The sequence below is a fragment of the Zingiber officinale genome, chromosome 4A (assembly GCF_018446385.1).
Source record: "Zingiber officinale cultivar Zhangliang chromosome 4A, Zo_v1.1, whole genome shotgun sequence".
In the NCBI taxonomy this organism is placed as follows: domain Eukaryota; kingdom Viridiplantae; phylum Streptophyta; class Magnoliopsida; order Zingiberales; family Zingiberaceae; genus Zingiber; species Zingiber officinale.
Window position 1 is genome coordinate 949,705 of NC_055992.1, and position 16,303 is coordinate 966,007.

At 34.3% G+C, this 16,303-nt stretch overlaps 2 protein-coding genes across 2 annotated transcripts; both read left to right on the plus strand.

The window, feature by feature from the left end:
- Positions 1-1,639: 1,639 nt before the first annotated feature.
- Positions 1,640-5,493, plus strand: LOC121969090. The gene is made up of 5 exons (XM_042519014.1): positions 1,640-1,816; positions 1,912-2,127; positions 2,221-2,419; positions 3,634-3,804; positions 5,297-5,493. The coding sequence occupies exons 1-5, from the start codon at positions 1,640-1,642 to the stop codon at positions 5,491-5,493; spliced, it is 960 nt and encodes a 319-aa protein (XP_042374948.1).
- An 8,444-nt stretch (positions 5,494-13,937) lies between these two features.
- On the plus strand, positions 13,938-15,715 carry LOC121973041 (40S ribosomal protein S15-like). Its single transcript, XM_042524637.1, has 5 exons — positions 13,938-14,062; positions 14,160-14,308; positions 14,386-14,443; positions 14,979-15,113; positions 15,377-15,715. The coding sequence occupies exons 1-5, from the start codon at positions 14,060-14,062 to the stop codon at positions 15,488-15,490; spliced, it is 459 nt and encodes a 152-aa protein (XP_042380571.1). The 5' UTR covers positions 13,938-14,059; the 3' UTR covers positions 15,491-15,715.
- Positions 15,716-16,303: the final 588 nt, after the last annotated feature.

Genomic DNA, 16,303 nt, shown 5'->3' on the forward strand with positions numbered 1-16,303 from the left:
TATCTGTATTTATCTAAGTCTAGTTTACGTGCTTTTTTTCAGTTTCTGTAATTTCAAACTTACTCGGATGGGAAAGTTAGTAGTTAAACTTCTTTCTAAAGTCTAACTGATTGTTTTATTCTTAATAGATGATAACCTGTTTGAACACTGTTTATCTCAACTCCCTAGGATTTGCAAATTATCTTTGAATAACCTCTATTTTAATATAACTTTTTACCTGGTGCGAGTTAAATCTTCTGTTCCCAAATTTCTCTATCCCCGTGTCCCTTTGTCGATCGGACGGATCAGATTATATCTCAAGGATGTATTGCACATCATGAGGATATTGCACATATCTTAAGAGTGTCATGATGCCTTGAAATATAATCTAATTCGTCCGATCGGCTGGGACAGAAAAATTTAAGGACAGCAAATTTGAATTGACCTGGTGCACAGCAGTGACTCCTTTTGTCAAATGTCTTACTTTTACATGCATATGCATTTTATTTAAAATATGGAAAACTTTAAAGTAATTTTCGAATCAGTTTTCTGTGTTTAGTCAAATACAAATAAAATTAATAACTATTTAAGGTTAACTAATATACAAAATGCAATGTAATATAGATTTTCTCATGAGTTGTTTAGGAATATTATATTTCCTAAACAACTTAATATTTTTTCATGAGTTCTAAATTTGATTTATTATTTTTGTTTTTATGAAACAAACAAGGGAACGAATGTTGGATGGAAGGATTGCTCTTGCAATTTATTATATATGAAAGGAAAAAAAAAGTTGCATTTGGCAAGAGATGAAAGAGCATTTGTATTGAGAGAAAATTTTACAAAAATTATTAATAATATATCACTAATTATATTTGTTTATAGGATGGTTGAGTTACTAAAAATTTTCCTCGAGCTGTCTAATATTTAATGAGTGATGAATTGTAATCCAATTTATGAATATTATATTAGTTTTATAAAATAAAATATTATACTATATTTTAGAAAACTGTAAAAGATGGTAGGAAATTTATGTATTGCCCCAAATTTTCGTAATAAACTCAAACATTGTTTAATTCATCCAAATACCTCCCTTAGGCCAATTTTTATTCATATTTTTTAATATAAATTATGAGATATTTCAAAATATGCCCTTCTATATCCCTCCATCACATTCCGTTTTTATATATATCTATATAAAGAATAAAATCTTATTTTTTTTTAAAAAAAAACGAAAAATAAAAATTATATATAGGTAAACATCGTCCGTTCCCCCTTTTGGTTTCCTTCCCCTGTTTCATTTAATAGTTGCCTTGTGATTTCCCCAAACCTCCCTATATAAACAAAACCCCTGTTCTTCCTTTTGTGTTCTTCCGCTTCCTCTTCCATTGCCTTCGATCTCTCAGAAAGGCGGCGCCTTTGGATCTTCCTTTTGCGTTCCTCCCCTTCCTCTTCCATTTTCTTGGAAATCTCCCAGAAAGGCGGCGCCATTGGATGCTTTAGCAGCCCCATTGCTCTCCTCCTTCCATCCCTTTTTTTTTTGTAAGCGATCGATAAAGGTGCGATCTTGGCACTCTTCTGATTCGACGGTTTCTTGCTTCTCAGATCTTTTTGTTTGTTTTTATTCTTTCTCCTCGATTCTGGAAGGCAGATGAGCGACATGAGTCCAATGCTTCGATCGCCGACATGGCTGTGGCCGCTCCTGCGGACGAGCTTCTTCACGCACTGCGAAGTCCACGGCGACTCCAACAAGAGCGAGTGCAACATGTACTGCTTGGACTGCACCGGCGACGCGCTCTGCTCTTACTGCCTCCCGGAGCACAACGACCACCGATGCGTTCAGGTTCTTCTTGCCGTTTTTTATCCTGCTCGAATTAATCCAAATAAACTAATAAAAATCGAAGCTTGATGCGATTGGGGGTCTCTCTTTAGATTCGGAGGTCGTCGTATCACAATGTGATCAGGGTGTCGGAAGTGTCGAAGCTGATCGACATCTCCTCGATCCAGACCTACACCATCAACAGCGCCAAGATCGTGTTCCTCAACGAGCGTCCGCAGCAGAGGGCCGGGAAGGGCGTCGCTGCCGGCTGCGCGACCTGCGGCCGCGGCCTCTTGGATTCCTTCCGCTTCTGCTCCATCGGCTGCAAGGTGAGCTCCCGAACCTTTCAACAAATCACAATTCAAACCGACATTGGGCGATCGAATCCTCGACAAAGAAAGAATCTTTCTTTAACTTGTCAGCTTGAAGGAATGCGGACGGACCCGGAGCTGACCTTCGCCATCCGCCCGAAACCCCGACGTGAGTGGACGCAATCCGACGAGTCGATGTCGCCGCGGAGGACGACGTCGTCGGCGCCTGCAGCCGCCGGTGGCAGCTCTGGCGGAAGCAGCGTTTCTTCGGAGACTACTGATCGGCAGCGGCCGACGTCCCGGCGAAAAGGCATTCCTCATCGATCTCCATTCTAATCTATCATAAAATATTTGCAATCAAACTAGACCATTTGGAACTAATTAAAAAGGATTGATTATTTGGGTTTCTTGATTTATTCGTTTAATTTTGTGAAGAAAGTTTATCTATTTATATATTGCAATATGTGGCACGAGGCTGATTTCCATGCCTTCTTTTTTTTCTATATCATTTTCTCTCTTGATGTAAAAAAAAGGTTTTGGATAGTCAATTAGTTTAGGCCAATTTTACTGATTTTTATTATGATTTCACACTAAAAATATAGTAAAAAATATTGACCCATAGCATAGTGTTTAGGGTCAAAACTCAAAGGACGTTTTTTTAAAAATCACTTATTATGTTCCATTTCACTTGTATATATTTTGCTTTTTAAATAATTACTATACAAGTATAGCAATTACGATTCTAAAATTATTATGTAATTATAATAACTATGGAATCAGTAGTCGTACAACTACATATATATTATAGTAGAACTATAACATGATGTTGACTAATATAGTTACTACAATACGATATTAATAACCTGATATCGAAATATTATTAAAATATAATATTGATCATTATTAATCGATGAAATGTTCATATTATAATAATTATGACTCAAGAGTCTCAATTTTTATATTTTAATATTTTTTCTAATTATTTTTTTATAAAAAGTTCATGTTTTAAAGATTAATTTAAGAACCCTATTTTATTGGGCCTGGGCTTTTTATATTTTAATATTATTTGTAATATTTTTTTAAAAAAATATTCACTTTATTATATTAATGTACTAGAAACATCTATTTTTAATTTTAGATTATATAAATCTTAATCTATTCTTATTTCTTTTTTTTAATTGATTTAAAAAACATGTTGCCTTTCCCTTCTTTGTTACATGCCCTTTTCATCTCTCATCTAATGGTCTTGTGGCATTCTCAAAGGACCTTTGTATTACATAAATTTAAAAAAAAAAAATTATTGGATTGACCCGCTAAAGAGGAGGTTACTTATCTTATAATGAAAAGCACATTAAAAATCTCATTTTTCGATAAAAATCTAAGGCTAGCCTTTTACCATAGTTAAAAGTTTAAAATGAATTACTGAAGTTTAAGATTAGGTGTGTCTAAACAATTAGCTAGTTTTATGGTGTTATTTATAATTCAATAATTATAGTAACTATTTTGATGTTGCAATTACTGAAGGAATGCGGACGGACCCAGAGTTGACCTTCGTCATCCGCCTGAAACCCCGACGTGAGTGGACGCGTCGATCCGAATCCGACGAGTCGACGTCGCCGCGGAGGACGACGTCGTCGGCGCCTGCAGCCGCCGGTGGCAGCTTTGGTGGAAGCAGCGTTTCTTCGGAGACTACTGGTCGGCGGCGTCGGCCCACGTCCCGACGAAAAGGCATACCTCATCGATCTCCATTCTAATCGATCAGAAAATATTTGCAATCAAACGTAGACCATTTGGAACTAATTAAGAAGGATTGATTATTTGGGTTTCTTGATTTGTTCGTTTAATTTTTTGAAGAAGGTTTATCTATCTATATATTACAATATGTATAATTGTTACGCCCATCTGCCTGTCCGTCGGCCGGCGGGCAGCATCACACCGACGCAGAACCCATGATGCTAATCTCCATGCCTTCTTTTTTTTTTCTCCATCATTTTCTCTCTTGTTTTTTTTATTTCTTTTTATTTTCTATCACAACATTCTCAAATTTCATTCGTGCCCTTTTAACATTGATATATATAAAAAAAAGGCTTTGGATAGTCAATTAGTTTAGGCTAATTGATTTTTATTATGATTTCTCACTATTTATATCTGACACATTAAAAATATAGTAAAAAATATTGACCCTTTATTTTTCAACTTTCCTTTTTAGGTAAAATGCACTCTTAAATAGTATAGTGTTTAGGGTCAAAACTCAAAAGGACGTTTTTTTTAAACCACTTATTATGTTCCATTTCACTTGTATATATTTTGCTTTTCAAATAATTACTATACAATTATAGTAATTACGATTCTAAAATTATTATGTAATTATAATAACTATGGAATCGGTTCGCTACACCCATATAGTTATAATAGCTATGATCTCATAATTAGTTATAATATGATGTTGATTAATATAGTTACTATAATATAATCTTAGAATCGAAATATTATTAAAATATAATATTGATTATTATTAATCGATGAAATATTCATATTATAATAATTATGGCTCAAGTTTAAATCTATGCATAGAGGTTAGAACCCTTATTTGATTGAGTCTCAATTTTTATATATTCATATTTTTCTAATTATTTTTATAAAAAATTCATGTTTTAAAGATTAATTTAAGGGCCCTATTTTACTGGGCCTCGACTTTCTATATTTTAATATTATTTGTAATATTTTTTTTAAAAAAATATTCACTTTAATTATATTAATGTACTAGAAACATCTATTTTTAATTTTAGATTATATAAATCTTAATCTACTCTTATTTCTTTTTTTTTAATTGATTTAAAAAAACATGTTGCCTTTTCCTTCTCTATTGATATGTTCCATGCCCTTTTCATATCTCATCTAATGGTCTTGTGTCATTCTCAAAAGACCTTTGTATTACTTAAATTTTAAAAAAAAAAAAATTGTTGGATTGACCGGCTAAAGAGGAGGTTACTCATCTATAATGAAAAGCACACTAAAAATCCCATTTTTCAATAAAAATCTAAGGCTAAGAAGCCTTTTACCGTAGTTAAAAAGTTGAAAATGAATTACTGAATTTTAAGATTAGGCGTGTCTAAACAATTAGTTTTATGGTGTTATTTATAACTCAATAATTATAGTAACTATTTTGATGTTGCAATTACTGAAGGAATGCGGATGGACCCGGAGCTGACCTTCGCCATCCGCCCGAAACCCCGGCGTGAGTGGACGTGCCGATCCGAATCCGACGAGTCGACGTCACCGCGGAGGACGACGTCGTCGGCGCCTGCAGCCGCCGGTGGCAGCTCTGGCGGAAGCAGCGTTTCTTCGGAGACTACTGGTCGGCGGCGCCGGCTCACGTCATGACAAAAAGGCATATCTTATCGATCTCCATTCTAATCGATCAGAAAATATTTGCAATCAAACGTAGACCATTTGGAGCTAATTAAGAAGGATTGATTTATTTGGGTTTCTTGATTTGTTCATTTAATTTTGTGAAGAAGGTTTATCTATCTATATATTACAATATGTGTAAGTGTTACGCCTGCGGATAGCATCACCACGACACAGAACTCACGAGGCTGATCTCCATTCCTTCTTTTTTTTTCTCCATCATTTTCTCTCTTGTTTTTTTTTTATTTCTTTTTATTTTCTATCACAACATTTTCAAATTTCATTCGTGCATATATATATATATATATATATATATATAAGGTTTTGGATAGTTTAGGCCAATTTTACTGATTTTTATTATGATTTCTCGTTATTTATATCTAACACATTAAAAATATAGTTAAAAATATTGACTCTTTATTTTTCAACTTCTTTTTAGTAAAATGCACTCTTAAATAGCATAGTGTTTAGGGCCAAAACTAAAAAAGGGCGTTTTTTTTTAAACCACTTATTATGTTCCATTTCAGTTGTATATATTTTGCTTTTCAAATAATTACTATACAATTATAGTAATTACGATTCTAAAATTATTATGTAATTATAATAATTATAGAATCGATAGTCGCTACAACTACATAGTTATAGCAATTATGATCTCATGATTAGTTATAACATGATGTTGACTAATATAGTTACTACAATACGTATTAATACTTTTAGAATCAAAATATTATTAAAATATAATATTGATCATTATTAATCGATGAAATGTTTATATTATAATAATTATGGCTAAGGCTTAAGTATATGCATAGAGCCCTTATTTGATTGAGTATCAATTTTTATATTTTTATATTTTTCTAATTATTTTTTTATAAAAAAGTTCATGTTTTAAAGATTAATTTAAAGGCCTTATTTTATTGGGTCTCGACTTTTTATGTTTTAATATTATTTGTAATATTTTTTTAAAAAAATATTAACTTTAATTATGTTAATGTACTAGAAACATTTATTTTTAATTTTAGATTATATAAAATGCCATTAATATAGAGGAATGAGTTAATCTTCTTTGTAGTTAACGCCCACACATTAAAAAAATTAACTAAGATGAAATGAATTGCTTAACTATAATTTAGACTAAAGTCTTTTGCTCCATAGTGGTACATATTCAAGTATCAAACAACCTAAACTTTGCAACCGACACACGGGATCGCTATGTCCATTTATGAGATTATTTGTTTTAATATTGCTTTCTTCAGCATAAAGTTTCAATCAAATTGTGGTTGATACAAGTATCTTTCAGATTCTCATGTTTATCTATGCATTGATGTTTACATATTCTGCACTCTCAATGATTTGTCTGATTAGCCATCTGTTGCAGCAACTCATTATAGCAGCAATTGATTTAGTAGATGCTAAGTCAAAGACAGGAGGATACATAGTATATTCAACTTGCTCCATGTTTGTTCATGAGGTTTGCAAAATATTAAGTGATCAGTGAAATTGATGCCAATATCCAATATGGTGATTTTTTATCATCTATGTAGGTTTTAACGTTGCGGAAATAAACCTGCATCAATATCAAAAACTACAACAGAAGCAATACAGAGAACAATATAACCTTCTACAGACGCTAGTTGTTGTAGCGCAACCTTCTACAGGACGAAACGAACCAAAACTTAATTAGAACACTCGAACAATCTTTGAGCAAATGCTTTTCTAGATTTTCGATTGATCCATCTTTGAAACCATTACATCACACAAACCTTAAATAGACACAAAAAAAAAAAAAGAAATTAAAAGACAATAAGACAAATGAAAGGACACCATTAACTCTAGACCATTAAAACTCATTTAATCTCCATTATTTTCAGTATTCAATCTCCATTATCATCAACATTTATTTTTCATTGTCATCAGCCTTGAACCAACACCAACAAACTCCTCCTTGGATCAAGCGCTGATAGACACTCCAATCTTCTCTCGAAGCCACACAAATCTGCTCTGGTGAAAAGACTTGGTGAAGATATCATCTAACTGATCTTCTGTAGTACAGTAGATCAATTCTACTTCCCCCATCTGCTGCACTTCTCTAAGATAGACCTGACCACGGTTCGGAATCGACGGTTCGACGGTTCGGAACCGCCGGTTCGACGATTCCAGGCAGGTCGACCCTTAACCTTAACCGTCCAAGACGGTTACGGTTCACGGTTCAGAACCGCCGGTTTACGGTTCGGTTCACGGTTCGTTACGGTTTGTCACGGTTCAAGATTAATATGTTAAAAAAATTAAAAATTAAAAATTAAACATTAAACATTAAACATTAAAAATTAGAAATTAAAATTTATTAAACAAAGGGCTTGCACTTATTTAAGTTGTCTACGTATCCCTTTAGGGGAATCAAAGCCCACGTAGTTCTTTTATATTTTTTATCCTTTTACATTTTCATTCACTTCCATTTCCTGTTCCTGTCGTATTTGTTCCTTCAGTATCAAAATCTTCAACTTCGTCATCTGAAAGTTGCATTCCTTGGATTCTTTTCTCCGCTCTGGTCCAATCATCCAGTAATGCTTGGGCTTCCAAGGAGTCGGGAGACAAAGTTGATCGTCGTTCATTTAATATGTTGCCGCCGGCACTGAACGTCTGCTCCACAGCAACAGTTAACACTGGACAAGCTAAAATTTCTTTTGCGATCACGGAGAGAACGAGAAAGCTTTGAGCCTTCTGTGACCACCACTTTAAGATATCGAAGTTTTCGCTATCTGCTTCATTAAAATCAAAAGAAGTCGTAAAATAATTCTCAAGTTCCTGTGTGGAACTTGAGGATCCCCGTGGACGTTTTGTCTGTTCTTTTAATAAGAGTTGTGCTTTTGTAAGTTTTAAATTACTACTAGTAGTTTGTTAAATTTCAGAAATATTAATTTGTGTTCCATATTTTGCATAATATTGATTATAAATATCATATAAATAAATCCTAACATTATATATAATATTAGCTGGATTAGGGGAAGAAGAATCTTTAATTGGAATTAAAGCATCATAATATAAAGTTAACATTTCTTGTAAAACTTCTAATTTAAATCTAGGATCTAAAGCAAATGCAATTAAATAAATTTCAGGAATTAAATAAAAATATTTTTCCCATTTAGTTTTCATAGCTAAGATGCAAGGAGATAAAGATTCATTATTAATATGTTCATTTAAAACTAATACTATATTAGAAAAATTTTCTAAAACTAATTGAGCAGTGGGATAATAAACACCGGAAAGTTGTTCGGTTGCATCATTAAATACTTTTAAAATTTCACAAATACTACTACAAATATTCCATTGTTGTGAAAATAAATATATATTAGTATTAGTGTTTTGTGCAAAAAATAAACATAATAATTCTTTATATTGAAATGAATCTTGTAATAATTGGTATGTTGAATTCCAATGTGTTGGTACATCACGTGGAAATTTTTTAGGTCTCATTCCATTAATTTTACAAAACCTACCCCATTGTTTCATTATAGATGGATGAGACCATAAATAAGAAATTGCAATTCTAATTGGTTTAATATAACTTTCTAAAATTTTTAAACCATCTTGAACACATAAATTTAAAACATGGCATACACAATGAATATGAAAAAATAAACCTCCAATAATAGGTTGACAAACAAATTTTAGATCATCTATACAAGCGGTATTAGAACTAGCATTATCTAATGATATTGAAAATATTTTATGAGTTAAACCATATTCTTCTAAAATTAAACATAATAATTGTGCGATATTATAAGCATTATGTGATTCATCAAAAACTCTATAAGCTAATAATCTTTTTTGGAGGTTCCAAGAGTTATCGATCCAATGGCAAGTCACACCCATATACGAATGTGTTTGCCAATGATCACTCCAAATATCGGAACATAAAGAAACTTTATTATCTAATTTACTAAATTCATCAATTAAATTCTTTTTTCCTTGTTTTACTAATTTTTTAATTGTACGAGTAAGTGTAGTCCTAGGAACACGTTTAGCACATGGATTAAGAGATTCTTTACAAAAATCTTCAAATGTGCATTTAGATCCAAAACTAAAAGAAAGATGTTCTACGGAAACAAATTTAGCTAATAATTCTCTTAATTTATTATCCGAATATAAAAATAAACCGGAATCGGTACTACCGCTAGTTGAAGAAAATCTTGATAATTGTGTTTGAGAACGGTCGAGTCCATATTCAGTCGGGTGCTTTGTTTCTACATGTCGTTTCAACGACCCATAGCCGCCGCCGGCTTGGAATTTGTAGGAAGCATTGCAGTGCTTACATTTTGCACGCATTTCTCCCGACGGAAGAGTGACCTTCTCAAAATGTTTAGTAAAAATAGAAGACTTTAGAGGAGGAAGTTCCCGAACCTTAGAAGTAATTGCATCGGTACTTCCTTGTGTTTCGGGTGTCGGATTCGGAAGATGCTCGATCTCATCATCGGTGGATTGAATGTTGGGGTCCTCCTCCCGCGGATTCATTATTTGCTTTCCCTTCCGAGCTCGAGATGATGCACCTCCGCGGCCTCCTTCCATTGTAATTGAAAATTGAAAACGAAAGCGTGTAGAGATTAGAGAATACGAAAATGAGATTAAGAGTAGAGAAGATGTGTGTGAAAAATGATGAAATGAGCTATCTATTTATAGAGTTTTGATAGTAACGGACACTAAATCATAGCCATTGATAAAAAAACGGTCAAATGATCCTAACCGTTGAAAAAAAATACCTAAAAAACCCTCCCAACGACTACGAACCGCCGGTTAACCGGCGGTTCCAACGGCTATGAACTGCCGGTTAACTGGCGGTTCAAGCCATTTAAAAAAAAAAAAAAAAAAAATTTGCGGCTGAACCGTCGGATCAACCCGCCGGTTATCCGGCAGTTCGCCGGTTTTTACACCCAATGAATCGGAACCGGCCCGCCAACTTGCCGGACCGGTTCCAGTTCGGCCCAGCGAACCGGGTCAACGGGCAACCGGCCCGTTGACCCGGTTACGGGCCCGGGCCGGGTCCGGGCTAGACCCGGCCCGGGGTCGGGTCTACTCTAAGATAATAATACATCACATTAAGGTGTTTTGTTTTACCATGAAAAACTAGGTTCTTTGAGATCGCCACTGCAGCTTGGTTATCAACAGAAACTTTTGTTTCCTTCTCCATTATGTAATCCATATCATTCAGAAGCTTCCTCAACCAAATAGCTTGATTCATAGCACTTGTTGCCGCAACAAACTCAACTTCTGCAGTCGATTGAGCTACAATTTCTTGTTTCTTCGAACACCATGAGAAACAAGCTGATCCTAGTGAAAAACAATACCCCGAAGTACTCTTCATATCATCTACAGAACCTGCCCAATCACTGTCAAAAAATCTATAGAGCTCAAACTTGTTGGACTTTCTGTACCTCATTCTATAGGAACTCATCCCCTTGAGATATCTAAGTACCCTCTTCGTTGCTATCATGTGCACTTCACTAGAACAATGCATAAATCTTGAAAGTATACTTACTGGAAAAAGGATATCAGGCCGAGTTAGTGTCAAGTACGTCAGACATCCGACCAAACTTATGTAGAATGCATTGCCTATTTTGATTATTATTTTAATGCATAATTAAGAAGGTTGACCTTTAATAACTAATTATAATAACGTCTAAAATTAAATTAAGTTAATATTTTTTTATTTTCACATTTAGTAATTTTAAAATTTATTAATAATTTTTTTATTTTTTTTATAAAAGATATTCATTGTGTTTTTGTTAGTCTTATATTTTAAGATTAATAATATTGTGAATAGGAAATATATTTTTCTCAATCTTTTTATTAAGATAGAATATAATATCTATTTTTATCAATTTAACATTTAATATTTGATATAAAAATTAAATTATTTATTTTTATCCAGTTAAATTTATGGACTGATTTACGTGCCATGCATGCTAGTTATATAATAAATTAGTTCATTTTAAAATTCACTAAAAATTTGACTGCCACGTGGTGCAAGCCTAAGTAGCGGAGTTAATGGTTTGTGGGTGAAATAAAATATTTGAAAATGGAAGGATTTGTAATAATTTTCACAAATTAAAACCCTAACCCCAAGTGCGTCACCGCCTCTCCAGGCCATCTCAGTCTCTTCCTCCGGCGCTTCCCTCCGCTGCCCCAGTAGAGACCAGTCATGCAAACTACCCTATCCAAGCTTCTCCTCTCCAAACTCTCGAGAAGGCTGCACCGTCTTCCTAAAACATCGATAGGTGGGCGATGTGCACCGGGAATCAGTTTCAGTACGAGCCGCAACCCCGGCCGGCCCGTGAGAGGAGAAAGGGGCGGTGACGACAGCTCCGAAGATCCCTTCCTTCGTAGTCTCAGTTTTGGGAACGATGACAAGGAGGAAAATCAACGATCGTACCAAGAAGCCTCCTTTGGACGGCCCTCCTCTAGGCCAGCGTGTCACGGCGGCAAGGAAAGGCGAAAGGTGCCGCCTTTGGCATAGGCGGACGGCATCGACGCCACTTCAGGTGATCTTTTCCCTGATTTTGATTTGGGCGAAGACGAGCTTGGTTTGACTGGTAATGGTCTGCGTGGCCGTTCCCCTAGCAGAGCCGGACGGAGTACCCCTCCAAGAGAGGATTTTAGTCGATCAACGCAGTCGGCATTCAAGGATTTCGGCCGAGATTTTATGGGTGACTTTGACAATCCACGATATTGATCGCCATTAAGATCTGCCAGTGGAGACAGGATCGACGATTCAAGCGATGGATTGCCTAGCGATCGAGTTGGGGATCCGCTAGCACCAAAATTTAATCTTGGAGGATCTGCAGAACGATGGAATCGCACCAAATGCATTCAGCTACAAGGTTCTCATTCAGGGCTTCTGTCAAGGAAAGAAATTGGAGGATTCTGTCGAGTTCTGTATGGAGATGTTGGAAGCTGGACATCAACCAAATGTAGCTACTTTAATCGGTCTGGTGGATGAGTTCATTAAAGAGAAAAGAATGGAGGAAGCTGATAGTTTTGTGAAAAAGTTGCTCGAGAGAGGTTTGTTTCTGGATGACAAAGCTATCAGAGAGCATTTGAACAAGAAAGGACCATTCTCACCTTTGATTTTGGAGGTGTTCTTTGGGAAAAAGGCATCAGGAGGACCTTTCTAATCTTTTTTTAGGTAATTGCAAAAACTTCTCTGCCATGTTGATTTACACTCTGCTGCAAGAGAAGGGAACTTGTGGAATCTGAATGACAAGTGAACTTGCAAATAATACTCAGAAAATTGTGGCCATCAAATTTTTTGCTTCGTTTTGTTTAGCATTTATGATATTGGAAGAAGATTACTAGTAGTTTATGGACACTGGTTTTGTTTTGTTAAACCTAAATTTTCTGATTGCTAAAAACATATCGGCCATTTTCCTACTCAATGGAGAAGCTTTGGGATTGACCTACAATGGAGGACCATTATTTGATCATCTCCAATTTGTATCTTCAAACCAGCACTTGATTCAAGGACAATGAAGGCCAAAGAAAAAAAATGATTAATCAGGTTGAATAACGTTGAGTCTGGTGTGATCAATCCGGTTCCACGGAAATTTTTCACCGGCTACTAGGATAAATTGGGAAGCGCTCGTAGCAGACAATCCAGGAGTCCAACATCCTTTAGTTGTGCGTCCCATTTGGAGGAAAAATTTTTACAAATTCGACATAACTGAGGTTCGAACCGCGGATGTCTGGGAGACAATTTAAATATCCTACTGTTGCACCATAATCCTAGGAGTACAATGAAGGCCAAAGAAGAAATAGAATAATATAGTATTTACAGAAATATTATATGTTAAAGTTCATAAAAAAAAAATTAGTTTGTTCATAACAAAATATACGTTGTTGATTTAAAATTTTGAATATTAAATAAATCTTTGGTTTATTTAAATATTAAATTAAAAAATTGATTTAAAAACATTGTATTTTTTTTATAAACTTTAACAAACCAAATTGATTTAAATATATGTTTTTATTATTGCATAAATATATAAAATATTAGCTATTACAGTAAGAAGATGATTATGTGTACCCCCATAAAACTTAAAAAATATTATATTAACGTGATTGATGAACTTCTATTTATTTATAAAAATATAAAAAGATTTTTTAAAAATTTATGAGATTTTTTTAATATTAATTATAACAATTTAGTTGGGTTATTTAAAATTTTAATTTATTTTTTTAAAAAATGAATATATTAATTAATTCGGTTCAGTTTAAATTTTAAAATTATTTATTCAGTTAAATTAAATAAATTAAAATAAAAAAACATTCGATAAATTTTCTAAATAAATAAATCTGTAAATCTCTAATTAATAGTTTCAATTCATTGGTTAATTTGATTTTTGGTTATTTTTTATTGATATTTTATTTGTTCCTCTCACCGATAAGTAACTCCCGCGCCCACAAAAACCTAATTCCTCATAGCCGCTTTGCTTGTGCAGACAGCCGCCACCGGCAACCCTAACCAGAGCAGCACTCGCACGCCATGGTTAGCCTCGACCTCTTTCTTCTTGTGTGTTAGTGTGTAGTGATCACTACAGTCTTTTGATATCCACAGATTTTCTCTTTGTTGGTTTTGATTACAGGCGGATGCTTCAGATGCCGTGGACGTCGGAGGGGCTCCCAAGAAGAGAACCTTCAGGAAGTTTTCTTATCGCGGAGTCGATCTCGATCAGCTCCTTGACATGGGCCTCGACGAGCTCGTCAAGCTCTTCGGTGCGCGTGCTCGCAGAAGGTTTGGATCTCGTTTCCTTGTGTTCTTGTTCTTTGGTTTTCCTTGCTATGCTTGAGAATGAACGCGAGGCCGCGCAGGTTTCAGAGGGGATTGAAGAGAAAGCCAATGGCTTTGATTAAGAAGCTTCGCAAAGCTGTAAGCTGCCCCCTTTCTGTCTTTTCTTTGCATAGAAAATTTTCGCTTTGCTTGTGATATGATAACTAGTTCTATGATTTATGCTGATTTATGCCTGCAACCCAGTTGGTTACAGAAATTGTCATAACTTTCATTGATGTCAAATTATACAACATTATTCATCATGATCAATGTTTGTGTTAGTGGCCTTGCATGAGCAATGATTGGTGTCTTTGAAGTAAATGAGGATTGAAAATAGTTTACTAATATAGTTGAGCAAGTTCTTTGGACTCTCAAACTTGGCAATGTTATTAGATTCATGCTGTAGTAATAAGATATCAATAATAAGATTACAATTAATAAAAGCTGAAGAGATGATTTGATTGGTAAATGCTATCATTCATTTATAAATGATTAACTCAGTCGCATGCATCGTTTAATCTTCTGTGCAGATCAAGTGGGTTAACTGAAGGTTTTTCATTTATCTCTGTTAAATTTTCAACTGCAATTTTATTACTCTGAATTCTTGTAATTCCTATTCATTCTTTATATTCAGAAACGAGACGCACCTCCTGGTGAGAAGCCTGAGCCCGTGAGGACGCATCTTAGGAACATGATAATAGTTCCAGAGATGATTGGGAGCATCATTGGTGTCTACAATGGAAAAACTTTCAACCAGGTTGAGATAAAGGTAACTTTTTTTTGATATGGCAAATTTACAATATATTTAACAATTTTTAAGTTCTGTAATTGTTAGTTTCACTTTCTTTGTTCACGAATCTCAAAATATACCAGCCATGATTAGCATAGCATGAATCTTTAGTCATTGCAAAGGGGTCAATTTTGCCAATTAAAAGAAGATTAATTGCCATATGTTGATATCCCATTTCATAGCTGCAACTGAACTTAGTAGTTTTCTTTTACTGAATAATGATCCTTGTTTTGGCATCACAGCCCGAAATGATTGGTCACTACTTGGCCGAGTTCTCCATCTCATACAAGCCTGTGAAGCACGGAAGACCTGGTATTGGTGCCACGCACTCCTCCAGGTTCATCCCACTGAAGTAAACAATGCCCCAGTTGAAGAAATGTCAGAAGAAGTTTCTATTGTGGTTTTGTTATTCCTCTTGTGTATTTCCTATTCTAGGACCTTCTAATGGCTTTCGGACGAATCATTTTCCTTTTCGCAATTTTGAGCCAAGTAATTTTGGGTCATGAATGTTTGCTTTGCTTTATTTAAAGTGGGTATTTAAGCTTATGACTTGTTTATGGAATTCATTTGCTTAGGTTTTATGTTCTTTGGAACCTTGTATAATTGGAGAAGTTATAATTTTATGAATCACCTTCGAGATGAAATTTTATTTGCTTAATTTGTGATAGAGATATTTCCACTTGGTAAAAAACCTATAAAGGGATAAAATTCCCCTTCAATTTTGTCTGTTGTTAATTTACCTTTAAAAGAATAAATAATTGAACATAGTATCAGGTATATAAAACATTTGAACTGATGAAGGTTGAATTTGTTTATAATTTCTGTAATATGAAGAAAAATAATAACATAGAACAATTAATGGGTACTTTTTTAGCGCAAATGCCTTGTTGTGCATGTGATTTGAAGAGGAAATATAACACATTTAATTTCTCATTCAATTGGTCCAGTATCATCCCAATCGGTCCAGTTGGCTTCATAGTAAGTTATAGACTTATAAATCATAGGGGTCCTTTAAATGGAGAGGTCAAACATTTACTGAAATATTTTACACCGGTTAAAAATAAAAATTGTTCTCAAGATCTATTTAAATAACTACTCATGCAAATACTAATTATATATTCAATTTCTTATAATTTTACATGAGGAGGATTTGAATGTAAGATATATGG

Excerpts from the sequence above, each read along its gene's own strand:
- LOC121969090 (XM_042519014.1), top strand. The coding sequence starts at position 1,640 with ATGAGTCCAATGCTTCGATCGCCGACATGGCTGTGGCCGCTCCTGCGG. Across the intron at positions 2,128-2,220 it reads TCTGCTCCATCGGCTGCAAG|CTTGAAGGAATGCGGACGGA; the intron begins GTGAGCTCCCGA and ends TTAACTTGTCAG. Across the intron at positions 2,420-3,633 it reads GCCGACGTCCCGGCGAAAAG|GAATGCGGACGGACCCAGAG; the intron begins GCATTCCTCATC and ends CAATTACTGAAG.
- LOC121973041 (XM_042524637.1), top strand. Across the intron at positions 14,309-14,385 it reads GGTGCGCGTGCTCGCAGAAG|GTTTCAGAGGGGATTGAAGA; the intron begins GTTTGGATCTCG and ends GAGGCCGCGCAG. Across the intron at positions 15,114-15,376 it reads TCAACCAGGTTGAGATAAAG|CCCGAAATGATTGGTCACTA; the intron begins GTAACTTTTTTT and ends TTGGCATCACAG.